The sequence below is a fragment of the Zootermopsis nevadensis genome, unplaced genomic scaffold, assembly GCF_977971745.1.
Source record: "Zootermopsis nevadensis isolate Lab colony 2312 unplaced genomic scaffold, Znev_1.0 Znev_ptg000061l, whole genome shotgun sequence".
In the NCBI taxonomy this organism is placed as follows: Eukaryota; Metazoa; Arthropoda; class Insecta; order Blattodea; family Termopsidae; genus Zootermopsis; species Zootermopsis nevadensis.
In genome coordinates, this window is record NW_028259192.1 from 13,087,028 (window position 1) to 13,114,383 (window position 27,356).

A 27,356-nucleotide genomic window follows, 5' to 3' on the forward strand; every position below is an offset into this window, starting at 1 on the left:
ACAGTGAACCATTAACTTGCAGTAACCTACTTAATTAGGAGCATCCTGCCATACAAACATTTAAAGATATATGTCAGCCTCCAAGGGCATTCAGTACATCAAGCAAATGAGGTACTTGTTTGGTATAGCAACAGTACATGCAATTCAGAAATCCTTTGTATGTACAAAATTGTGATGCCCTCTACGTCCCTATAAGAATTACAAGAATCACAGTCGTGAGCATTTTCAGAAATTAATCTGCTCGTGATTTGTTGGTGCTTCCCCACACATCTAAATTTTGCCTCATTTGAAGGATTTATTAGCTGCCTTCCGTATTTTTTTAATGGGGGTACATTTGGAAAAATGTAAACCCATTCTTGCAATACAGTAAATGCGTTATTGTAAAACGATCGCACATCCATCGTTTAAATTAAATGTATACATGCGGAACGCAGTTTGTCTGGAGCCGTTTTGTGGCAACGAATGGCATAGTGCATTCTTTCAGGGCATTAACATAATTTCTTATTATCAATGGTAGTTTTGACATTCTTTTTAAGAAGATGTTATTTCTTAAGTACAAATTTCTTCTACGCCAGAACTCACGGGCATAACCTCAAAATGCCCCTACTTGTGGCTACTACGAAATGATCTTGTACTAGCCTAGTGACGAAGATAAACACATACTTGGTCACAGATAATACCAACACAGTTATCTCTGTTGTATCTAGGTTAACCTTCTTCCTAGCGCCTAATACAGATCGTGTTCTTTATGCTATTTATATTTTCGCCAAATAAACGGACATCATAATAACACATCAGAAATGTTTTGAATTTCTTAATCGAGGTGGGAATATCTTGCACCAGCAAGGATTTGTGGTTTCATTGGCAGTGATTCCGAAGATCGATGTCTTCTGGGTTGTAGCACCGTGTAGTCTGATATATGTTTACATACGTTTCAGAGATCCATGCTACCTCTGTCATCAGACTACATGGCGCTACAACTACAAGACAGTAACGTCATAGTCGAAAATTAGACTCATATTCATATGTTGGTAACGCCATCTGTGATCTTTGATTTCTCACTTTTTTATTCTCTTCCCCCCTTCCCCCAGTATCAGTTTTCTGCCGATATAATCATTCATCCAGTTGGAACTCTGGATGTGCTCTGTTACGTTTAATTGCTGCAAGGAAGACTAGAAACAATAATGTTCCGAAGAGTTTCCATTCCGGTTGTAAGAAAATCGATTTCTTACAGTGGTAAGACAAATGCTTTATTGAACAACCTTGGTGTAATAACTTAGGAGGTAGTATGTAGGCTTACCGTAGGATGAATATGGTAAGTTTCAAGCGTCCACAGTTCCGTGATTATTATTTGCATCTCAGTTCAAAAATATTTAAAACATCCAGATACAGGGTTCTCATCTTGCGGGTTTTGGTAAAGCCAACTTTACATTGAGAAGTTCTGTAAGTTAAGGGCATTGATTCCATTTCAATTCATTTACCATAAAGCTTGCCATACTTAATTGTTTTTATAGATATTAACAACTAATAATGAGTACATGTTTACAGCTGTGACACAAGTGAGGGCTTATCATCCACCGGCCGACCACAAACCACCAACCATGGATGAACTTCCTATTCCAGAAGGATCATGGCAATCACAATATGATTCAAATCAAAGAAAATACAATCTACATTTAATTGGAGGTGTTACAATTTTGACCCTGACATTGGGATTTGTAAGTACTTATAGATTTTCTGTAGCAGTGGGAGTAAAAAAATAGTTTTTTATGAAATTTTAGCCAGTGTAGCTCATTCGGTATAGTGACTGGCTACGGACTGGGCGACCGAGGTTCGAGGATTTTTCCTCTAGCGTCTGCGTCCAGACCGGCTCTGGGGCCCACCAGCTTCCTATCCAATGGGTACCGGGGTCCTTTCTCGGGAGTAAAGCTGGCCGGGGCATGATGCTGACCACTCACCCTTATCTACTGCCAAGGTCAAGAATGAGTAGGAGCTATACCTCCACTCCCCCCAAGCGCCTACATGGCATATAGTGGGACAGCTTTACTTTACTTTTTTATGAAATTTTACAGAGGTCATTGGACATGGATGGATTCTTTGGCATGGCGTGAGCAATTTAAAAGGTGTATGAGATTTGAAGGAGCTTTATAATTTGTACCTTTTGCCTATAGTATTTTAGGTGATGGTAACAACAAGGATAAGGTAGGCAGGACACGTCACATGGAAAACGATACACACACACAGGTTTAGTTTGAAAACCCGAAGGAAAGAGACCATTTGGGAGACATAGCTATACATGGAAGTGTAATATTGAATTGGAATTTAAAGAAGTAGGGTGTGATGGTCTGAACTAGATTCATTTGCTAAAGATGAGGTGTAATTGACTTGTGCAGGTGGCAATGAGCCTTTGGATTCCATAAAATTTCTTGACCAGCTAAATGAGCATGAGAGACTTCTGCATGATCATTTGGTGAGGGGAGTGTGGAAGTAAATGTTTTATCTATTTTTACTTTATATTGAGAAACTAATTGTCAGATGGGTTATGTGTTAGGAGCTTGGAAGAATGATGTATGTTATGTATTGGTATAGGATTTGGGGACAAAAATGACATGGTTATTTTCTTACCCACAATTTGGAATACAAAGTGCAATCTGTACAGACATAAATGATGTGGCTAAATTAATAAGCAGAGGTAGTATCTTATTATCTCTCATATTTTTTTATAAATGGAGCAGTATATGGTGTTTTACAGGCTCGGTAACTCTGTATCTCATTCATCATTTATGATGCCATAAGTCACATGAAGATGGTTATTACCTAGTTTGTTTTGAAAAGAGCAGCAGTTGTAAGAGTTTTTGAGCACAAGGTGTATAAGTGGCTGATATTCACTGACAATAGTGTCAGATGTTTTCATGTGGTGACAGCTGTAAGATGCAACAAAAATTTTGAGTTTCAAAAGGTTATAAAACCAGAGCAAAGACAAACTTTGATCATTACTTTCATTCTGTATAGCGCACATTTTCATTTTTCAAAGGCATTCCACCACAAGCCACAGTACTGTTTCCATATTTCTTTTGGGATTTTAGAGCTAGAACCTGATCTGTGACATTTTCTTGCTCAATCAGAAACTGGAAAGAAAAGTTGATATAAGCATTATGATTGTGGCGCATGTATAGGTTCTGAAACACCTTGATAATTATCAGAAGCTAAGGTATTATAGTGGTTAGGTAACAGTGAACCCAATTTTCAGTGAACATGTTTTCATTTGTGATCCTGTACAAATTTACCTTACATAACAGGAATTTCAGTGCTCATTGAACACAGATTAAATTGTAGTATTATATGAATTTAAGTGTAATTAAAAGAATATTTGTTTTCAGTGAATTTAGAGTTTGCTTTCATTGCCTTGTTGGTGATGAAGTTTTGTGTTTTTATTTATAGGTACTGATTTTCACTGTAATTGTTGCTTTTGTTCTAGATTGCCCAAAGTGGTGTTATTGACTTCAACTACTCTACTCCAACACTGACAAATGAAGAAATTTCTCAAAAGTAAATGGAGAACATAAGAACACATACTTATCATGTGTGTATATGAACTTCTATTAGTATATGTATGAATAGTATGTAATAATAAAATTCCTTTAGTAAGTGTTTTAGTTGTAATTTGTTGTCTGTTTTAATAAAGTGAAAATTGGATCAGTTTGAACACTGAATTTTTCCCTATTTGGTGTGAAGAGAAACCTAAATGTGGCAGTTGATATTGAAGTCTACTAGTGTCAAACATTGACCTGGAATTAAGAAAGATTTTTCTGAAGTTATATGTTTGGAGCACAGCGCTATACAGAAGTGAAACATGGTCAGTCGGAAAGCTAGAAAGAATAAGGATAGAAGCATTTGAAATTTGGTGCTATAGACGGATGTTGAAAATTTAGTGGACTGATAAAGTACAATATGACGTGGTCTTAGGATAGGCGAAGGCAGAAGTCTAGATAAATCTTGCCAAAAGAAGAGATAAGATGGTGGGGGACATTCTGAGTCACCCAGGATTGGTTAATTTGGTAATGGAAGGAACAGTTGAAGGGAAAGAATTGTAGGGGGAGACAAAGATTGAAATATGTGATGCAGATTTTTGAGGATGTGGGCTGCAAAAAATATGTGGAAATGAAGAGATTAGCGCAAGATAGGAGAAAATGGAGGACCATATCAACCAGTCGAAAGACTCGTGACAAACAAACAAAAACACAATCATGACTAATGTGTTTAAATGTGTCTGCTACCACAGTCCATCATACACAGATCTGATGTCACAGAGTATATGTCAGTGATTAGAACACGTTATAGAATAATGTCTGTTGTGACAGGTCAGGTTCTCAAGGCTGTGAGCATGTAAACATGTGTCTTTAAGGGCGTCGCACAAACTACAGCACAGATAAGTTACTGGCGCAACGTTCCAGAAGACGGCCATCTTTCATACTTCTGTTGGTTATACCAAAGAGGATAGAATGCACTATGATTACTGTCCATCGGAACGTAAATTTTTTAATATTTGTCCTGTAAGACAAAGCTATGATAATAACCTATGTGAAAAATCAAAATGGCGAACGGAGTTTTATGGGGGTTGGTGTAGCTTGTGATTAATAACAAAGGCAAATACTAGTTGGAATAAAATCAAGTGTAAAAATTGTTATCGGAGAAATGTGGGATTATGCAATTAAATACTTGTAATAATATAAGTGAACATTACTTATGATAACTTCGGTGAGAATATTCTTTTTGACAGTCCAGTGCTTTTTTCTTTTTGATTTGCATCATGAATCTTTTAGTTCATGTTACACGTAAACTTGTTTCTGTGACCCGTTAGTAGGTTGTTAATTGCTTTCGAGTTGTTATTTTGGTCCGATTTTTTGTTAACTTGAAAAGTTTTCCAGACCGTCCTTACATAGTATTGTTTTGTCAAGTTTAGGAGTATGTACATGATCTCATTTCTGGATTTAACCTTAATGTTATTGAACATATTGTATGAGTATGCATTTTCAGTCGAAATGGATGATGGTTTGATGATGAATGCCCTGCATTGGGACATTATTGAGCTTGCTGGGCATCTTCGACAGGAAAGGCTGTTTGTGTCATCCGAACAACAACATTTACAAGGATTAAATGAGAAGGTTGGTTGCTTTTTTTTATTTTTATTCTTAGTAAGGCTTTTTGGCAACAGTATAAACAAGGTCTGTTTTATCATGCCATTGACACTGTAGCTTCCTGTATTATAGTAGTTGACTTTTAACAAGATTGAATGCTACAAGCTTAAGATTATTTTTACTTGTATAATGTAACAATTACATTTTTAACTTATGAAGGTAACTGACATTTCCCAGATACAAATTTTTTTTCAATACTAGTGAAACCAAACTTCAGATTGTTACATGAGGCATGTGAAAATCTGTCTGGTAAGATCTGCTTAAAAAAAGAGATGACTCTTCCCATGGACATCACATGCATAGCAAAATCACAACCATCTACTTTAGGTTGATGACATTTTTTATTGAGGTAACTATGTGCCTCATCTCCCTTAGAAAGTTATGTGTCCCTGAAACTGCCAGTATTGTGCAGTGACCTTTCTTGTCCCCTGCTCTAATGGTTTTTGGCCAGCCAGTAGGATAGTGTTTACTCTAGCTTGGTTTAGTTGGTTAAGAAGTGGAATAAGCCCTAATCTGATTTGCCTGTTAGAGCTTGTCAATTTGAACTTTTTCTGTGTATATAATTTAGTTTGCAAATTTCTCCAATAAGTATTTAGAATGTTATTTGTTCTGTGCATTTTATTATTTAGAACAATTAAAAGAATTGGTTCACCTGTGCTTTATTATAAATTATCTTACATCAGCTGCTTGAGCTAACAGTTTAACAGATCATTGTGTATATCTTCGGCATTTGTGAACTGCTGCATTATTTAAAGCAGTAATCACAATCATCATAGTTACACTCTGGTGGCAGCGTCCCGTATCCCTTGAGATAATCTCGTGTACCAATTGCTCATTAGCTAACCCAAATGTGCACCATTCCACTGCATCCATCTTTACCATAATTGGCAATGGTGTCCAATCATTCATATTAATATTTCAATGTAAGCAATGTTTCATTTGGATAAATTCAATAACTTAATGAGGCTATATAAATATGAAAGAGGGCTCCATATAGCGTAAGAGATGCAAGTGTGACATGGTGGTTCTGCACTAATCCAGTTTTCTTTGATTGTTTCGTTTTTGGAATACTCACATTCAGAAGTCAGGATGTGATGTGTTCAACATATGCTGTGAAAATGTGGTATTCGTGGTGCATTGACATAAAGACTAGACTGTAACACTGCTCCTGCATTTAATTGAAAGTTCAGCCATTTTGCGTTGTTCCCAATATCAAATGAATTTTTTGATAAAAAGTAATAGTATTACAAACTGTTAGGATACTCTGATGTATTTTTATTTTATGCATACCATACAAAAACTAAACTCTTGTTTATGACTTTTAGTGTTTTAATTTTAATAGTATTTTTTTGGAGCCTAAAAGTGTAGGCAGAAAGTTAAGGAAATACTGGAGAAAGCAACAAGTAATGTAGAAAGGATTTTAAAGGGGAAACTTCAAAGGCAGCAAAATGATCGATACATTTGAAACAGATATGTTGGTGGCCGTCAGTGAAGTGGGACAGTGGAAAAAGGAAAGGAAATTTAATAAAGTGAATTACTGAAGATAAAAAAATGAATTGTGTGGTGTTGTTTTTTATTTCCATGTAGATGAAATGTACCTGTACTTAAGCACCTTGCCATGAAAATATTGTAGGATTGGAAGTAAAGCTCTGCGTGTTCTTAACTTTGGCCTAATTGAGATGAATGGTCAGCTTCATGCTCTGTTCACCTTACCATAGGGAACAGATTATCTGGAACCTTACATAAGAGGAAGGGTAATTTCCAGAGCCTGTTCTGACATGGTGCCAAAGATATGAATTTCATACCTGGCCCATTTCGTCATCCAGCCAGCAGTTAGTCACTTTACAAGTGAGCTAACTTTAATTTTCATTATTTGTTGGCATTATTAAAAGTTTGTAAAATGTACACACAGGTACTTGTGAACCAAGATTCCATCTCTCTTCCTTCCTTTCCATTTTGTGTTTCTGCAAGTCTTTGGTGTTCCTTACATTCTACTACCTGCTTGTGTGGACTGTGAAGAGATGATGTAGCACTGTGCTGCTACTGAATTTGTAATCATGGCAATAGAGTGAGTACTTTGTGTTGAAACATGTGAATTGGAAATAACTTGATTCTGTATTATTTGAATTCTTTTATCTTTTTTTGTCTTCCCTCCATTGCCCTGAATAATCAAGAGTATGGTATATATAGTTCATTCCTTTTCTTATAAAGCTAGACTTTTGCTGGGACATAACTAGAGCCAATCATGATAGTAGAGTGGGAATAGATAACCTTTAGCTGAAGCCCTTAGTTGCAGCTTGGCAGCAGTATAACGCATATGTATTTTGAGGAGTTCATATCATTTTGGCATTAAATGTCTGGCCTGAACCATCTCATTCAGCTGTAAGATGTACTTGGCAATGCTTGTGAGTTTGACTGTATACCACAAGACCTGACTGGAGCTGGCCAAGAACCACAAATACAGTTGGCCCGTCCCACACTTCTCCATCATGTTGCATAGCATTCTTCTGATAAGTTTTTACACAGGCTTTATAAGAAAGGGAATCTACTATAATTCTGTGGGGCAGAACCCTTTTTGAGAAAGTGATAGTTGATCATCTAGTCAAGAATTTCCTGAGGTCTGGTGGAAGCCATATGTTCAATACTATGTCTACAAGCATCTGTCATTGTACTCTGCCCTGAAGTAGATTATTTTGTCCCATACCCTCATACTCTGTACTGATCTTCATATTATTTGCCCTTCTACAACTAGGTCACAAGTAATCTCTTCCCTTGAAGTTTTCCAACCAAGATGTTGGTGTATTTCAAATCTGTGGTGTATGCTAATGCCCTGTACATCTAATCTCTTTTTTATTTAATTCAATTCAATTAATTCAATTCAATTAATTTATTTACGTGTTTGCCAACAGCAAGAAGCCAATAACAGGCAAACACTGATAATATATACAGTAATATGTACAGTATTAAATATAACTGCCAAGTACAGGCAAACCCAAAATAGAAACAATATTAACACAGAGCAAAAAATGAAGGAATATAAATAAAAACAAATAATCCACCTAGGGAACACTAATATAATTGTAAAACTTTAAAAAATATAAAAAGACAGATAACGAAGCTAGATCATTTCCCTTGTTGAGAACGTTCGCTCAAGGGAGACAATGTTTATGCTAAATACGTCCAAAGATTTACATACGTAATTTGCAGCGATGACGCACCTGGCTGAAGGACTATGCCTTAGTGCACTGCTCACACTAAAAGTAGAAAATTCTCTTATTTGCCTCGCCGGCACACGTAAACCAACAGCGTCCATAATGGAATGGCAATTTATTTTGCCCTTAAATACATTAATAAGAAATAACGCATCGAGATGTCGTTGTCTGGAATAAAGTGTTCTAAAATTTAAAGTAGATAGGATCAGTTCATATTTTCGGGGGATATTAAACTGTAAAAATCGGTAATTGCATAAACTGACAAATTTTCTTTGAATATTTTCTAATTTATTAGAATCTGTCTGTGTAAGATTATTCCAAACGACCGAGACATACTCAAGCTTTGACCTAATTAAAGCATTATATAAAACAACAAGGCTGTCTAAAGAGGAAAAATTATAAGTAATAAAACGAATAAGCCCTAAGGTCCTTAGTGCCTGGGAATGAACACAATTTACATGACAGTGAAAATACAGTTTACTGTCTAACAAGACACCAAGATCTTCTAATAATGTTTGGTGAAGAGTACAAATTAATGCAGTGCAATTTTATCCATTCTGTTAAGAGTATGATAAAAACAGTTCTGTAACCTCCAGACAGTACAGAATATGTGATAACTCCATGGGAAAGTAACTATCATATCTATTGGATATAGACTGGATTATCAGAACCTCAGAATAACATGACAGTACTAAAAAGAGAAGTAATTAAAATATATAAATACCTAATAGAAGTGCATATGCTTCAGAGTACTTTTTATTTAAATAGACTACAGCATGTTTAATTACATATCATGAAATTATTCATTTTTCAGGTAATTAGTGGATCATGCAGGCTAGCACAATTGGCATGGGTTACAGCTCAACAACGAGACAACTTAAACCGTCTGATTGTAGCCCATCCTGATTGCACACCAGCTGTTTGTTGTCGGAAGGCCAACACTCTTGACAGTACTGTCTTTGTGGATGGATACAAAGTATTGGGTTTTCAGGTATTATATTTTACTGGATGATTTAATTTTTGTGTGTGTGTATTTTGTCATCCCATCAGTTTACTTGACTTCAAAATGAATCATGGTATATTTATTGACATGTTTAAACTACAAATGATTAATTTAATTATGCAACTTCATTTTTTATGATGTTCAAATTATTTGTAACAGGAATGTCTGGCATATGGGGAATTTCTGCAAACACTGCGCACATCACCTCAGCTTCTTGCAAGCTGCCTTGTTGCTGGTGATCGTCTGCTTCCAGATATGATGCATGGAATAGTTCATTCTATAATGACAGGATTGTTTGGTAGCAGTTTGCTACCAGAAGATAAATTGCTTGCTTTAAGGCTTCTGCGTTATCTCACAGAGCTTCAACTTGTGCCCTCAGAAAATCCACGCAGGTTTGTACTGGTACTGGGTAAGAGAACTAATGTAATACTTTTGAAAATCACTGTTCAGTTAAAGTATTATACTGAAGTACACATGATGAAAAGAGAAACAAATATAATTCTGTTTGAGAAAGTAATGTTTTGATTCATAGAATGTAAATTGGGATGTGGTTGTGTAGTGTATGTTTAAAAATATTAATGAATGCTGCCTCTCTGTATAATATCCTAAATTATGTATTTCTTCCTTAAGTCCCAATATTTTGATGAGAATTTTATTTTCAAACACTTGTAATTTATGTTTCTTGTTTGAAGTATGAGGCAGTGTTTTATGCCCATGTATCTGACAGTGTTAATAAGAATAGTACCAACAACAGCAGCAAGAGGCTTTAAATTATGTAGTTCTTGAAAAAATTAAGATGGTGATTATAGCAGCAATCTGCAGATCTGTGCTTATGATCAAAGTGGACAATGTAGCATGACTTAAGCTTTGAAATGTGAGGTAATTACAGTTTTATGTGTTATGTAGAAGTAACTGACTTCCATGAGGCCAGTTGCCTTACTGGCCTGTAAATAGTAAAGTATGTAATTTTTTCCTTTCTTACCAGGCTTCTTCGTCAGAGGTCATGTGCTTTCGCTCGCTTGTACGGTGAATTTCATGAAGGTCTGTTTTCTGCAAAGTTGTTCCTGACAGCTGCACTTCACAAGCCTATCATGCAGTTGCTGGTTGAGGATGAAATGTTTTTGGACATAGATCCAGATAAGGCAACAATCAGGTGAATGTTTGGGGTTTCTGTCTTGTGCATTTAATGGACAAAGTGGACAAAGCATGAAAATTTAACATTTGTTGAAGTACTTAGGCACTCTGTATAATATTTGCTCAAATTTGGTGAAGTATGAAATGTAAAGTTTGTATACTTAACCTTTAAACAACGGGGTTTTAAATGGCAAAGTGGTAGCAGGTTTGTAAACTTTTGTACACGCTCTAAGGAAAACTTTAATATTATCTAAAGTAAACATGATAAATTGATGAAATAAAAGCCATATTTATTTGAATAGAACAGAGAATACATAGAGTTTTTTAAAAATGCAGTTAATATCTTAATTGCCTAAATAGGCCTTAGTAACTTTACTTTCTTCTTTGGAAGCTCATTCGACATGGTAGAAGCCATGGTTGTGAACTAATGACCACACAGAAAAATTTGTTTCCCCTACTTCAGTGGATACACATTCTTTTCACCCATCATGCCGAGGAATGTGAGAAGCTTTGAATAGAGGGTCTGAAAAGGAAGCCAAACCCACTTGAAATTAACAATGTTTATTGCTGTTTATGGTTATAGTTCCCAGGTTGACAGCTCAGACTGACCTTGTCAAAACCCTAGAGAAAGTGAATCAATGTTTGCAGCCTCTAAAACAGGCCAAAAGATGTAGCCAAGTCTACTTTCAGTGTTGCAAGATTTGCGTTCCGCACAAGGACCGTTCGTAGGGCTGAGTACACAACTTACGTCCCAGACAAGGAACGCTAGAAAAATGAAGGTTAACTAGGCAATGCATGCAGTTCCTAGGTATTGTTTAGAATGTCAAAAGTGATTTAGAAGCGTCAGTGTAATGCCATTTTTGAATGATGACTTATGCTGTGAAAGTATTTGCTATCATTCAGAGTGGTATTGGTTAAATTTAAGTTATTGAAAGTTCACTTATAATGAATAATTTTTTTAAAATTGGTGTGTGATAGCAATAAAACATGTTTCCATAATGTAACTAAAATTTCTTTGTTACAACAACAGAAGACATTATTTTTAACAAACAGTTCTTGTTTTGCCATTTAGCTTCAACAGTGACTTTTTACAAACCCTTGTTTAGTGTCACTGGACTGTTGAGTAACAACAAATGTAACTCATAATTCTGTTTTATTGAGACTGGTGTTTTGTTTTGTATAATGGGAAAGACGATGTTAAGTACAGTTCTTATAAAATAACAATAGATTTGAAAGTAATGGCATCTTCTTTCATCTTCATGACAACATCTGATGCTGACATGAATCTTCCCAGCCTAATTACACTATAGATTCTGCTGGTGGTAAGCTGTATTTGTTTCATATCCCTCATTATGATTTATCCTGCAAATGGCATGAATATGATGGTCATTTTACTGGTATTAATACACACCATTGCTGTATTTTGTTGGGACTGTGCACTGAATTTTGTTGGAGACAGATTTCTATCCAGGCTGCTGTCTGAGAGCTGTTTCTTTGTGTAATTATTTGAATCATTTCCAGTTGGATTAGTGGTATCCTGCATCTTTTGTATTATGTGCCCTACATGTTGTGGAAAACTGTAATGTATTTAACCCAAACATAACCTGACAACCAAATGGAGCCTCATATGAAGGCTAATGATTCCCTTTGTAATAATTATCCCTGTTCTTCTTTAGGTGAACAAATCACAGGATGTTATGCCATTGACTTCTTTTATCTTCCATCTTTGTTAAATATTTTCTTTATCCTGGTTAACCCTCTCCATAGTACTCTATGATGTTATTTTAAGTAAGGCTAAATATTTTTTAGACCAGTAACAAATCAATTTACAAATTCCCCTCTGTTTCTGGATATTAGAATTTTTAATGGTGCTCTTATATTGTATGCCATTTTGTAGGTTACATCACATTTTTGCACCAGTGGAATTATTATTTTCCATCCAGTGGGACAAAGTCCTATGATATGAACTTTATGTGAATTAAATAATTTATTCGCCTTTTTTCTTTCTGTGTTTCTTTCAACTCTCTTTTTTGGCTTGAATAACTGTAGAAATGTTTCTATATCATGCTGAGTAATATTCTTGTACTTTTGGGAAGTGATTCATAGACATACCGAGCAGCTGAATTGGCTTCAATCATGTATATGATTAATTTGAATCATAATGTGAAATAATCACCAGTGCCATTAAAGACTCTGCATCTTTCTATTAAAAATAAGTGTGATTGTTAGTAATGTTTTTCCAACAAGTCAAAGAATGGCGTACTCAAGATGGAAACAAACATATTTTATTATTGTTTGTATGTTATGACTGTGTTTGTCAGTTTTTACCTGAGTACAGCTGGTGTGGTAACACAAGATATTGGCCTAGGTTGAGCAGATTGTGCATGTCACCATGAAATGCTGTGATTTTGCTGTTTACTGGAATATTATTATGGCAGCAATAGCCATTGTGTACCATCCCTTCTGCTTTGCTGTTTCTTGCCATCCTCTCCCAACTGTCTGCATAAGGAACTTCTTGTCACACCATTTGAATTGTAACATCTGCGCACTAAGTTGTAATGCAAGACTTAAAATAAAGAAAGTTGCTGACATAATGATTTTTCTAATGGTGGTGTGTAACTAACATGTCTGTAAAATGTTGTTTAGGTTTCCTCCTGAGGAACGCTTAAAGAAGTTTGGTCCCGAAGGATCTCCTGAATACAATATTCGACTACAGGAGTATCGCAGGTGGACCAATAAGCGTCTTGTAGCTATTACAAACCGATTTGTGCTAAGTCTGCGCAATAACATGCATTGCTTTCCTACTGGTGTTCGTTGGCTTGTTTGCCAGATAGCTGGATTGCTGTCTAAATCAGGGAATATTGAACCTAAAGAGGTAAGGGACCAAGTTGTAGGGCACTGATTTCATGCAGGATGATGCAGTCACATTCTTATTAATATTCATTTCCTTTAATTATAATTATAATTTTTGTAAACTTTTTCATTTAGTTTGCACTGTGGTGTGAATTTAGATTGTGACTTTTTGTGGTGGTTCTGTGTAATCTTGAGGTAAAATAACAGTATTTTAGATGAAGGAACCTATTCACTATTATTTTTCCTTTTGTTGAAAGTGTCTTTGTCTACAATAGCATGATGCCTTCTTAAGTCCTGTACAGACAGGTTATCTTGGTAGCCAGATGAGGGATGCAGGGTAGCTTGGTTGGAACAGAAGAAGGTTTCTGTACAAGTAGGGTAGGAAACATTTTCCTTGCTCCAGTCCTGCAATGACTTGTTCTAATATCGTGTTTGGTGACACACATCAGCAGGAGAAGGAGATCATTATTAATAATGGTATACTGTGCCAGTGTTTTCTTGACAGTCAATAGAATGCCTCTTTATAACATTAATGCAGCCGGACAGACCAAGTGGCAACTCTTGCATATAGTATAGCATGAAGATGGTAGATGTTCTTCCAGAAAAATCTCTAGTTTCCTCCATCTGATAACAGATAATCTAGACCAAAATACACAGTGTGTGTGTGTACATGCATGCACAGGCTTTCATGTATGTGTTTATGTGGGCAACCAAGGCATTCTGTTGAAATCACAGCCATTATTAAGTAATGCACATTGTGTTACTGGTCTCATAATTCTGACATATTTACATTAATGTTTGATGTTTATAAAATGATGAAAATTCAGGTTCTGGTTTTCTGGGTTCTGATGCAGTATAGTCTCAATAGTGATTACCAGATAACGAAGATAACTCTCCTCTGGAATGTTGCACCATGTAATCTAGAGGAACTTAAGGCAGTAGGCACCTTTAAAACATTGGTTAAGTTCTACCATATTACACAGTGCAACTTCCCATAAGACAGTCATCTTCCTCCATAATGTTTGTAACCACCTACAAGACTATAGAGCATTACATCACAGAAGACCAGAATCCACAGATATTTAAGTTCTTTTGCAGGTAAATGCAATTTGCACAGATTTGGTGTTCACATATTTTATCTGTCCTGCAATTGTTAATCCAGAACCATATGGCATAACAGATGCCCCAATCAGCTATGTGTCTTGTTTTAATCTTATCCAAGTGGCCAAAATTGTGCAGATGTTGGCAATGACCAAGTATGAAGATGTGGATAGTAAAGTGTCAGATCTTTACAATTTGTTTGAGAAGGTTAGTACACAATATTTTTAGATTCTTAGTTGTACATTTACGTTAACAGTTATTAAAGCTACTAGTCAAAACTAGGTTATGTTTGCATCAAAATGGAACATAAAAATAAGCATTCTTAGAATATTAAGTGAGCCTCTTCTCATAATGACATGGTGTGTCCTCAGGTTGCAAATGTGGGAATACAGCCTACAGGTATGAAGGGTCACAATTATATTGAATAATGTGTTCAACAGTCAACATATAGTTTGTCTTCCAGCTTGGAGATGGGTCTCCCTGCAAAAAACCTAGCATCTTACAAAATGTTACAAATGACCTCAATATTGAATAAATTGTTTCAAATTATTTAATTTATAGAATTTACTGTTTTATGATTACTCATAAGCAAATGGAGATTTTAACTAATGTAAAAGGAATGTGTTGTGAAGTTCTGTTATGCCTGCCTTATTTTGTTGTATGTAAATTAAATTTGTTTAGGACTGTGTGTCCTCTCTACTGGATGCAATTCTGGATGGAGCAACAGATGGACTTGAGGATGGACCTGTTATTACTGTTTGTTCGAAACTGCAGGGGTTATCACGGTCAGCAGCATTATTCACTGAGACTGAACTACATCAATTGGTAAGATAAAGAGAAGTGAAAAGTTGTCTGTGTACTTAAGCACCGTAGCATATAAGCATAGAGGCGAGTAGAGAACAAACTCCATTATGGAAGTAGTGGCAAAGAGAAAGATTCTTTCTCCCTGCCATGCATCAAACGTGTAGTCAGCTTCTCTACTGTATTGTAGTGAAATGTTGCCACTTGTATTTATTGAAAAAAGGTGTTTTATGAAATCCTACTTGTACTATGTACGATCCTATGTCAAATACTGGAAAATTATGTACAGGTATTTTGTAACATTACATTGTTACATGTTGGTATCACTGGTCTTATTGCTATGGGTTTTCGGTATCTCACTCATATTAATTGAATCTTTATCTCTTCTGTAGACATCAATAACTTCCAAATAAACATATTGGTATCAGACAGGAATAATAAAAAGAAAGTATTTAGGATGTGGCAAAAAATTTTAATCATACAGATTACATCAACTCTGTACCATTTCTTGAAGCTTTTATTCTTGTAAGATAATGTCTTACAAGAGGAATTTGTTCTTTGGTTGTTTACATCATCACACCATGTTTTAGTGTGACATGCTCTGTGGTGATAAAACAGTCTTTTATTTGAATAAAATGGAAACTTTTTAGAATTTCCATTACAGATCTGATAAAAATCTCTTTGGATTTAAGATTATAATAAAGTGAAAAGTTTATGAATGGCATAAATACTGCATACTGTCCAGATAGTATGAAGGATATTTTGTGTCAGTGTCATGGACAGCCAGTACAGCATTGATATATGTGACTTACTGTTGTAATTTATGAGCTAGGGCATAATATATGATTAATTCCTGTGATTGCATACTTATTACACTAGAGTGGTTAATCTAAACTTTTAAGCTGTCCAACTGTACGCTATGTAGGCGCTTGAGGGAAGACTTGGTATGGCTCCTACTTGCTTAACCTTGGCATTAGGTGGGGGTGAGTGGTTAGCATCACACTCCAGCTGCACTTTACCCCCGGGAAAGGACCGCCATACCCATTGGATAAGTGTGGATGCAGAAGGGGGTTCACATTACAGTATATGTAATATTTTGCATACTGGAATTGTATTGCCCTCACATGGGAACCTAAATTTTGTGTTGTTAAAGTGAATGTGGTAAAATTTATTTGGTGAGCGCACTACAAGACTACAGCTTTCCAGAAGACTTTTACTGTACTGTCTCATGATGTTCACAAATCCCAGTATCATTTAATAAGCATATTTTGTTGGTAAAAATTGTTTGGTAAATGTACTGCTGTATTATATTCTTCCAAAGAACTATTTCATTTTATACGTGATATGTGAAATGTGTTCTTGGTGACAGGTGGTCTTCCTGCAGACTGTATCTACAGATGAAGATGAGAGTCTGGAGGAGAATAGGAAGCAGCTGACCACTTTACTAATGCAGCTTCCTTTTGGAAACACCACAGTGAATGGTCATGTAACTGGTGGTGTGCTGAAGCCACAACAGCCAGCAACTCCTAGTACACCTCGAAAGAGTGCAGGATTGTTAGGAATAGGTGAGCTGTGTAGCAAGCAAATTATAGTCTGGTACATGAAAGACAAAAATGAAAATTGAGTGAAATACTGCAACAGCATTTTATGCATGTGCATTGATGACTTTGGAAGTGCATTTATTATGTCCCACTCAACATTTGTGTCAAAAGCAATACTAGTTTTTGTTCGTGTGTGGAACAAACCTGGAAGAAGGTACAAATAAATAATTTTTTCAATAGAAATAGTCTCACCAACATATTTGTTGTTTCTGTGACATAATATATACAGTGAAACCTCTATCCATCGTTCCCGGATGCATCGTCCATTTTGTTCGGTCCCGAATACATCCCATATAAAATAATGTTACATTTTCCCGCTTCTATCGTTCCTCGAACTATCGTTTTATCGCATCGATCGTTCAAAAATCTTAGTCCCGGCCCACAATTTTCCCGCAATGATCGTTTCTGAGAATTTAAAATGCTGATTTTTGAGATAAATTAATACCGAAAGACGCACAATGTTTTTGGAATACACAGTAGCGGTAACCTGTTATGTCGCCCAACCAGCACAGATTCTTTTGGAATGAGGGGTCAGCGGTGCAGGGGTGATAGTTGGAGTGAATGGCGGTGCCCATTGTCAGAAATTTTACGATTTTAATTTGGGTGCACTCATATTTCGTTCCAGCGATGCCAGATGGCATGTGCAGTGTGAATTTCTTCACAAATGCTTTTATTATAAGTACAAAGGAAAGGCGAGCGAAACTTTTTCATTCTTCTGGTTCATATCGTGTCTTCTACAGCTACGTTTCGTTGAGTTCGGCAGTAATAGTACTTCCATTTTTCCTGTTATAGTCCGCGAAGGTTGAGGGAGCGGTGAGGAAGAGGGAGAAACGACGAATGCGAGCCCGAACTTTGCCGAGTTTTTCCGAAGCACACGCTGCATTGGCAAAAGTGAAGTCGTTCTTTTATGCGCATAATATTAGTGAACGTGACGAAGAAAACATTTTGAACGTGGAAAGGGCTCTGTTTGGCCTAAAACGTAAAGTTTCGACATACCAGTTGTCCATTAAAGACTTTTTTGGTAAAAAGAAGTAACTTTGAAAGAGAAACATTGTTTTTTTTTAAATTTTTAATGCTTTCCCGCATCTATCGTTTTCCCGCATTCATCGTTTTTATTTCCCACCCCCGCCGAAAACGATGCATCGAGGTTTCACTGTATTGGTATTGAAAATATTATTTGTTTACTTTGTTGTTGTTGTTGTGAAAAAAGTTCAGTATGTAACAGTTGCATGGAAATTTTTGCCATATAAGACTTGTTCAAATTTATTTATATGTGGTTAGAGTGAAATACGTGTCTTAAAATACCGGAAAATCAAGTTATTATATTATTTTATCGTGTTACCAGTTGGAAAGGGCCGGGTGGCACGTACCTCATCATCTCCTGCGTCTTCTACAACTGTGGAGGGGACAGAAGAGAGTATTGGAGGAGAAGAAGATAATGGGGAACGTGGGAGCCAGGATGTACTTGTCATACCCTTCACACCAAATGTTGGTGAGAGTGTGGGTCTCATTGCTGAACAGAAAGTAAGCATGACCACTCTTATATTAACACTGACCTTATCAGAATCATCAAATCATCAGTGTATTATTTTGTTATCATGTAAATTCATTACATTTAATGGTTGAAACCATGTATTGTATGCAGTTAAACCTGTTTGGGCACCACTTTTTGTCAACTATCAGTATATTGACATTAGAGTAGGATTGGTGGTAAATTGATTTTCTTGCGGAGGTATATTTTTGTTTATTAATGTATTGGAAGTGCCACAGTATTGTATTTGAAATAATGTAGTTATGAACTGAAAGTAAAAGAAAAGGCAAAATTTCAAAGTATGTATTAAAGGGTGTGCTGCAGGGGGCTTGAAAGAGCTCACTGGAGCCCCTCATTAATTTTTGGCTAATTATTCAAGCCCTGTGATATCAGTATGGAAAGTAATCATATTATACAGGCAATACACCATATCAAAATACCAGTACTGTTATATCCATATATTGATATCTTGCCTGTCACTACTTCCAGATGTAAAAATGAAAATAAAAAGGTTCATAGCTTTCTGGTGCAAGATTAATTGGAGTATATCTTTGTATTTATTTATACTTCTGTTTTATGTTGTTGACCTAAACATTAACACTTTGAGTCTAGTTGTTGCAAGTTTGTTGCATTGCAACACTCACTCCACATGAGTCATCATGTTTGTAAGGTTTTATTGTTAAATATTTATATAAATTGAACATGTTCTTTACAGATACTATGCATGGAAGAGCATTCATCATGTGCAGAGGCACGAGTGCGTGTAAATTTACCTGACAGTCAAGAAGAGCGCAGTGGGGGTGAAGGTGGAAATGTGGGTGAAAGAGTAGAGAGTCAAGAGAAGCGAACTCGATTTTCTTTGTCACACGATGAAGGCTCTATTGGTGAGAAAAATTATGTTTGCAGTATAAGGGTTTGTTGATTTTGCTTAATAGTTGTTTATATTTAAAGAGGCATATATTTAACTTTCACTGCTGTGCAAACATTGTACACTCTACATCATTTCAGAATGTATGATACATAGTTAGCCCATTTATAGACAGTACATGGGACTGACAGTACAGTGAAACCTCTATCCATCGTTCCCCGAACTATCGTTTTCCTGGATGCATCGTCCGTTTTGTTCGGTCCCGGATACATCCCATATAAAATAATGTTACATTTTCCCGCTTCTATCGTTCCTCGAACTATCGTTTTATCGCATCGATCGTTCAAAAATCTTAGTCCCAGCCCACAATTTTGCCGCAATGATTGTTTCTGAGAAATTATAACGAAATTTATGCGATGTTTTTAGAATTTAAAATGCTGGGTTTTGAGATAAATTAATACCGAAAGACGCACAATGTTTTTGGAATACACAGTAGCAGTAACCTGTTATGTCGCCCAACCAGCACAGATTCTTTTGGAATGAGGGGTCAGCGGTGCAGGGGTGATAGTTGGAGTGAAGGGCGGTGCTCATTGTCAGAAATTTTATGAGTTTTATTAGGATGCACTCATATTTCGTTCCAGCGATGCCAGATGGCATGTGCAGTGTGAATTTCTTCACAAATGCTTTTATTATAAGTACAAAGGAAAGGCGGGCGACACTTTTCATTCTTCTGGTTCATCTCATTTCCAGTGGTTCAGTGTCTTCTACAGCTACGTTCCGTTGAGTTCGGCAGTAATAGTATTTCCATTCTTCCTGTTATTGTCCGCGAAGGGGGTGGGAGTGGTGAGGAAGAGGAAGACGACGAATGCAAGCCCGAAGCTGTGCCGAGTTTTGCCGAAGCACACCCTGCATTGGCAAAAGTGAAGTTGTTCTTTTACGCGCGTAATATTAGTGAACGTGATGAGGAAAACATTTTGAACGTGGAAAGGGCTCTGTTTGGCCTAAAACGTAAAGTTTCGACAAACCAGTTGTCCATTAAAGACTTTTTTGGTAAAAAGAAGTAACTTTGAAAGAGAAACATTCAGTTTTTTTAAAAATTTTAATGCTTTCCCGCAACTATCGTTTTCCCATATTCATCGTTTTTATTTCCCACCCCCGCCAAAAACGATGCATCGAGGTTTCACTGTATTAGGCAGGCAGAAATACATACAGCAAAGCCATTAATACCTGAGCCTAGTCCTTCTGAAGTTGAGGTTACTATTGAAAAGTTGAGAATGTGTAAATTAACTATTTATTTAACAATTTCCATTTTAGTAGAAGGGAATATTACTGTACCTGTTTATAAAGGGGGAAATAAAATATAAACTCAAAGAAACCTAAGTGTGCATTCATGTCTTATCACCAGAATGTAGCACAAAGTCATAATATAATGATAGCTAATAAATCCTTCAAGAATTTGTAAAAATTGAAATATTTATGAGCAACAGTAACATATCAAATTTGCTTTTATGTAGACATTAAAAGCAGATTCAGTTTGGGAAATGCTTGCTACCATGCAGTTCAATATATTTTATCTTTTTATCTGCTGTCTAAAAATGTAAAGAAAAAGTGAACAGAAGTATAATGTTATCTCTTGTTTTGTATCATTGTGATGCTTGGTCTCATGTTACCCTTTATTGACCATGCTTTGCATCTTATGTGCAGTCCAACTGGCTGTGCATCACACTAGCTTACTGATAAACCATTACCTCAGATTGAAAGTCCATCCAACAGCCCTGTAGTGTGGGGGTTTAAATCACCTTTTCACACATTATGAAGATTAAGGAAAGAACATAGTTTGAGGGTGTTTGAGAACTGGGTGGAAGAAAAGTTACAAGAGGTTGGAGAAAAACAGCATAATGAGGAGCATTATAATTTGTAAACCAAGTAAATATTATTAGGATGCTCAGACAAGCAGGGTTGGAAGGGCAGTGCAGAAACCGCACATGGGGAGATTGACAAAGTTTGGTTGGAAGACTGGAGCAGAAGAGACTACTTGGAAGACTTGGTCATAGATGGGAGGAATATTAAAATGGTACCTCCAGGAAATAAGAAGGTGAGCGTAGGGACTGGTGGTGGGCTCTTGTAACCATGTTATTGAATCTATTTGAGGATTTCTTAACCATCTGAACAGCTATTACCTTGTCAAGAAGAACCATGCTTCATGATGTTAGTCATAGTTTACCTTTTATTTATGTTTTACAGGCAATGCTAGTGATAACCTTGAAGCTGTCTCAGAAGCTGCATCAAATCACAGTGTTGCATCATCTCTAGAACTTGAGAATGATCAGAATGACAATCTGTCTGACATGGTTTCAGCAAATGTATCAGGTAGAGGAACACCAAATATTTCAGGTAGGCTCATTATTTAGTTAGCAGAGACTTCAGCCATTTTGTAAAACTGTCATAGTCTGAGATGAAGGTAAAGTTGTCCCTGTGCTTAAATACCAAGTCATGATTATATACAGAATGTGTGAAGGTAAAGCTCGGTGTCATTTAGATATCAACATGAGATGTAGGTTAGTGATTAGTATTATGTTTCAGTCTTTACCTTGTCAGGCAAAGAGCTTGTAAGTATCCATTTTGTCAGAAGCATTTTGGCCCCAAACCTGGTCAGTTTTTGGAGGTACAGAGAATAGTCAGAGCCAAGGTACAAGTATAATTATCTCTTCAAACTCCAATGGTGACTATATATACCACATGTTTTAATAAGCAGCAACTTTCAGTTTTTTTCCAGAGAATGTATGTTTCAGTTTAATATGATTCTTAGAGTAAACTGCAATCATTTGCTTAAACAGGATTGACAAACTAATATTTGTGAGAAGCATTGTGTTTTCTTTGTGATACAGACTGGATTTGTAAATACAGGTAAACCTTGATTTGCACCAATTCAGAATAACGTCGCTTTTGAAACCAGTAAGTCAAAAAGTGAAACAAATATATTTTACTATTATTTATAGTTAGTTTTACAATGTTTTTCGTACTGATTCTTATACTAAATCATAATTCTTACATCGATAATTTTGAATAAAAATTATAAATACAGTCACCTCTGCACTCATTGCTAAGTAGTTACGAGATAATCTCCTAAAAATCTGCCAACATTGCATAACAGTCACGTGAGCATTGGTCAATCTTTACGGTGAGTCATTTGCATTCAACCTGATAAGGGAGTAAGGAAAAATGTGCTCAGTTCGCTTCTTGTTGACACATTGAATGTGCTGAAAACTGTGTGCTAAACATGTTTGTGTTGTTGTTCGACTACTATTCTGCAGTAGCAACTGTTTTATATTTATAAATTGTAGAAGAGCCACCATGTCTGGTAAGAGAAGTGAATGTGTTGCTAAAAAGTTTCGTAGGTCTATTGCGTTAGAAGATAAGATGGACGTAATTCGTAGAATAGAAGAAGGTGATACCCATCGTAATGTGTGCAGAAGTATGAAGTTGCCTCCTTCCACTGTGACTACCATAATGAAAAATTCATATAAAATAAAACAGTCAATGCAACAGGCTACGAGAGTAGGTGCAACGCAAGTGAGTTATAGCAGAAGTAAACTTTGAGAAAGAATGGAGAAATTACTGTTGCTATGGGTGGATGACATGAACCAAAAAAACATTCCCTTGACTGAAATTGCTATCACGGATAAGGCGAAGTCAATTTTTGAGGAACTTAAGTCGTCACTGTTTGGGTGCCGGGAACGTGTGTCATTGACTTCCCATTGATTTACATTATAAAAAGAGTTTCAATTTATGCCGGTTCGTCCAGGAACGCATCCCCGGCGTAAATTGAGGTTTACCTGTAATATTTAGATGAGGTTTGGCTTCAGAGGGTTAACAATAAAAATTTTGAGCATTATAAATTAGTTGTACTGCTTTATGTGACATAACTAACATTGTTCTTTACCATTCCACATCACTTTAATATATATTTAGAAAATGGTGTGCATTGGAATATCATAATATGTAGAAGAGAATAATTACCTGGCTAATGCCTGTTGCTTGTGGAGACACTGGTATAAGTCTTCCCTACCAGTGTTAAATGAAAATCTGTTGAAGCAGAAATATTTTCGGAACACTTCTGATTTTGTTAGAAGCAGGTTTTGCTGTGTTACCTTACATAAGTTAGTTAATGTTTATAAAGCTTCTAAATTGTGCCAAGGGAAACTCTTAATTGAATGGCTGTCTTACATTTTATGTGATACTAGTAGAAGATTTTAGAATCTTGAAAGGTCTTTTGTTCTAATAGGCCGGGACACTCCTTCTTCTCAAATAACTGAAGGTGAAGAAGGGCCTGGTGGAGTTCTTAGAGGTCCAGCTGGAGAACCTCGCCAGCCATTGGACTTCCCTCCTCCACCTCCTAACAAGCAGAGTCGTTCTGACATTGATGACAAATTTGGAAAATTTGAGATTAAGAAGTTGCTGGAAGGTATTTCCTTTACTGCTTATTGTGTATTCGAATTTGTTGTGTAAATGTCTTTAATTTTGATTTAGTGTTCCCAAATTGTACTTTTTTTCACAATTAAATCTTTATCTTTGGTTCTGTAAAAGAACTATAAAATTAGAACACATTTTACAGTTTCCATATCTTACAATTTTTTAAAAGTTATATTTCAAATTAGATATCCTGTGTGCATAAACATAATGGATTTTTTGTTCTTATATGTAGAATGTATGCACCATGTTTCTGAAAGGAAAAATATGCACTTCATTTTCAAATAATTATAGTTTAGGTGTTAATAATACATAATATACATAATGATATACTGTGAAGTGTAGGCTGTTACATTTCTAGAACATTTAGTTTAGGATAATAAAAGGTGTGTTTTAAAAAACTTACTTTGTTGAGGAAACTGATAAGCTGGGAGTCAAAGTGATGTAAAGTGCCACCAATACGTGATTTACATTAACATGTGTTGCTTTCACCTTTTTGTACAACAGGAGATGAGACTGTCTCAATGGTGAGCGATACTTGGAGTACAGATGTCCTGGCAAGTGACAGTGAGACTGTGGAGCAAAGCAGTGAGCGTAACTTTCCTACTAATACAACTGATGGTGCAGTAAATCAGCTTGCTGAAACCCAAGTAAGTTACATAAAAAATAACACCATGGATTGGAATCCTTCCTCAGAAGTTGACAGTTGCTGAGCTGGTCAAGAAGTTACTGCATTTTATGGAACCTTAAGATTTATTTTTAACACTATTATTGTATATATTTTGGCATTCTAGAATGCCAACTGGTGGCAGCTTGCCATAAACAGGAAACAATTATATTGCTTTTTACCTATATCATTGTACTTTTCAAATTACATATTTTATATAACAACAAATGGGATGATAATGTTTATATTTTTAGTTGCTGGATGTGTCAGAGACAGCTTCGGAAGCATGGAGTACAGATGTCTTGGCATCAGACTCAGAACGGCTTACAGAAGTGGATACAGATGACACAGGCAGTGTTGCCAGATCAGATGATACAGCCCGCTCTGAAGTGGAGGTTGAAGGACGGGGTGAACCAGAGGGTGGGGAAGATGCTACTACATCTACAGCACGTATGTAGGATTTTGAGCATGAATAGCTATGTTAATTGGTCATACAAATTAATAATGGTTATAAAAATGCAAATGTGATATAAAGTCCTGCCATACAGAAGGAAAAAACAAACACTGTTCTTATTTATCATTTGTCACAGTATAAAAATGATTCATGTTTGTTTATGATAGCACCTCCAGTTATAGTCTTATCAACCTTCCTGGCCTCTGCCTGTATAGCAAAACAATTTATGAGTTTTTATTCTCAGTGATTGTCAGTAGATATTACCTTATGTCATGTTAAGTTTTACCACAGTCTTGATGTACATAATTATTAAATGTCTAGTTTTTTACTAGTTTAATACAACTTCAGCTATTTTGCTCTAAAATATATACAATACTTACTGTAATGAAATGCATACATGTTCATTATAATTTCTCATATAAGTCACAGATGACAGAGTGAAGCACCACAGAAATGGAGACACTTTACTTTTTTGGAAGTGAAGTTCACCCATTGATCATTTACACTGTGCTTAGTTTCTGCTTGCTTTTTTCTCTCATTAGTCAGATGAGCTGATCTTTGGTTTCATTTGGTTATTGGTCAGATGAGAAATAAATGAGTAGAGCTGAGCAGTCATTCATATCCAGTTGATTTAGATAGTGTTATAACACATGTTTTTAAAATATGTGACAAAAGAAGATTTTGGTTACTTTTTATTATGAAAAAGATATATCAGGTTCAGCATTTGATTTTATTATTACTAATTTTAGCATTGGGTGTCAACTTGGGGTTTCGGCCGATTCGTGAGGATCCTGTGGGACGAGCATCCTTCTTGGCACCTTCATCACCCACTAGGGTAGAAGGAGGATCACACCCAGCATGGAATGTAACAGGTCGTGGTGGTGGTAAAGCAGACTATCGTCGGCGTACTGTTGAATACGTGGCCAACAATCCAGCACATCGCAGCCATGTCCCCATAGATTTTAACAAACATGGTAACCTTATATTATTTAAATGTTCAATGTAAGAGATACATTTAATGTAATTTAGTTGACACTTCGTATATTATGAGTAATGATACTTATGATAATATTGTGTATCTATGGTGTGTGTCTGCTCATCCCCTTTGCTAGTGATAAGTGATTGACTTCAGTGGTAGTATGGATGTGATGGCAGAGAGAAATGTCCCCTATTGGCAACTAAATCTCTCATACTTTTTGATAAACCAAGTCATCAGCTCCTTTCTGATTTACGACCTGAAGATGCAGTTCTTGAGCAATTTTTGGGTACGTAAAACATGGGAATATGTTACATTTATAGTTTATGTGTAATTATCATCCAGGTTGTCAGAGCACAACAGAAGAAACTCGACTGATCCATGTGATTGATAAGATAGACAAACCACTGGACTTGAAACCAGCAGTGGTTGCTGCAAGTCAGGCAAGTGTGAGCATCGTTCACATCCCAGGTTCTGTGACACTGCCAGTCCTTCATAATGGTCACAATGCATCAACAGCACATCTACCACAGAATGGTGAACTAGATCCGTCACATCCGCCGCCGCTGCTCTCTAGTCATGTGGCTACAAACACTGTACCTATGGTACATATTCAGGCCAATCATGCTTCAGCACAGAGTATTGGAGTCACCAGTCACATTCACCCACATTTGCCATCAACTGCACATCATGTAGGAGATGGAAGTACTGCAAATGCAGATGCTGATCAGAAACCAGAGGTAATGAGTTATATTCTTATGTGTAATGTAGCTGCTTTCTTTTGGATTTATCTGATTTTCACAAGGGAGTATGGATTGTACTTCCAGCAGAGTCCACTCATAGAAAACAATTTTTTTATTGTTTTACCATATTAGCCCTTGAAGACCCTGTGATAACTGCATGTACTACCTGCATTAACAGTCACTAACTCTTGAGTTTTGTATTTGTGGAATTTATATGATTTTCAGTGTAAACAGGGATTATTACCTTTAAAACAGCCTTGACTAGTTTGTCTTTTTAATGATGAAATGTTATGGGGTTTTATGGACTGAATTCTTAAATATCATTTACACAGCTTCAGCTTTGAATGGTTAATAGAATAATTTATGAAGAAAATATAAATTAAATTTTGAGTGAAATTGCTGAAGTTGCAGGAATTTTAAGAACTGCTTTGTATAATGTGTCTATAAATGGTATGGATAAAACTAAATCTACCACCTCAAACTGACAATGAGATAGAGGTTTGTTTCAAATCATGCTTGCTTAGTGGCCCTGAATTTACCTTGTTTGTAGTGTATCTCCAGTGTTTGTATTATTGTGCTGTGTGTTGCACCACTTACAAAACCAATAATCTTTTTTAAATTTTGGATTATGCCATAGAAGAGTGTGAACCAAATATAACGGTGAATGTTTAGTGGTACAGCATAGCTGGTAACAGGAAGCCGACTAGACTTAGCAAGTAGTTGTAGTAGTACCATAAGTGAAAT

At 36.1% G+C, this 27,356-nt stretch overlaps 2 protein-coding genes across 5 annotated transcripts in view; both read left to right on the top strand.

Annotated features, from left to right (window-relative positions):
• Window positions 1–1,040: 1,040 nt before the first annotated feature.
• COX7B (Cytochrome c oxidase subunit 7B) lies at window positions 1,041–3,706 on the top strand. The gene is made up of 3 exons (XM_022080623.2): window positions 1,041–1,236; window positions 1,549–1,718; window positions 3,479–3,706. Exons 1-3 carry the CDS (start codon window positions 1,185–1,187, stop codon window positions 3,551–3,553), a joined length of 297 nt encoding a protein of 98 aa, XP_021936315.1. The 5' UTR covers window positions 1,041–1,184; the 3' UTR covers window positions 3,554–3,706.
• Window positions 3,707–4,460: 754 nt separating this feature from the next.
• Gapvd1 (GTPase activating protein and VPS9 domains 1) overlaps window positions 4,461–27,356 on the top strand; it is a 43,800-nt gene continuing 20,904 nt past the window's right edge. For 2 of the 4 annotated variants that reach the window (XM_022080674.2, XM_022080664.2), the window contains exons 1-17: window positions 4,467–4,758; window positions 5,038–5,165; window positions 9,225–9,401; window positions 9,573–9,805; window positions 10,399–10,566; window positions 13,194–13,422; window positions 14,499–14,708; window positions 15,183–15,326; window positions 16,672–16,867; window positions 18,249–18,427; window positions 19,150–19,318; window positions 21,547–21,696; window positions 23,588–23,767; window positions 24,280–24,422; window positions 24,694–24,889; window positions 25,643–25,867; window positions 26,215–26,609. In XM_022080674.2, the coding sequence (XP_021936366.1) occupies window positions 5,043–5,165; window positions 9,225–9,401; window positions 9,573–9,805; window positions 10,399–10,566; window positions 13,194–13,422; window positions 14,499–14,708; window positions 15,183–15,326; window positions 16,672–16,867; window positions 18,249–18,427; window positions 19,150–19,318; window positions 21,547–21,696; window positions 23,588–23,767; window positions 24,280–24,422; window positions 24,694–24,889; window positions 25,643–25,867; window positions 26,215–26,609 (3,117 nt within the window). In that variant the 5' untranslated portion in view covers window positions 4,467–4,758; window positions 5,038–5,042. Of the gene's footprint in view, window positions 4,759–5,037; window positions 5,166–9,224; window positions 9,402–9,572; window positions 9,806–10,398; window positions 10,567–13,193; window positions 13,423–14,498; window positions 14,709–15,182; window positions 15,327–16,671; window positions 16,868–18,248; window positions 18,428–19,149; window positions 19,319–21,546; window positions 21,697–23,587; window positions 23,768–24,279; window positions 24,423–24,693; window positions 24,890–25,642; window positions 25,868–26,214; window positions 26,610–27,356 lie in introns of all 4 variants that reach the window. The other 2 variants (XM_022080691.2, XM_022080681.2) reach the window with 2 other exon arrangements.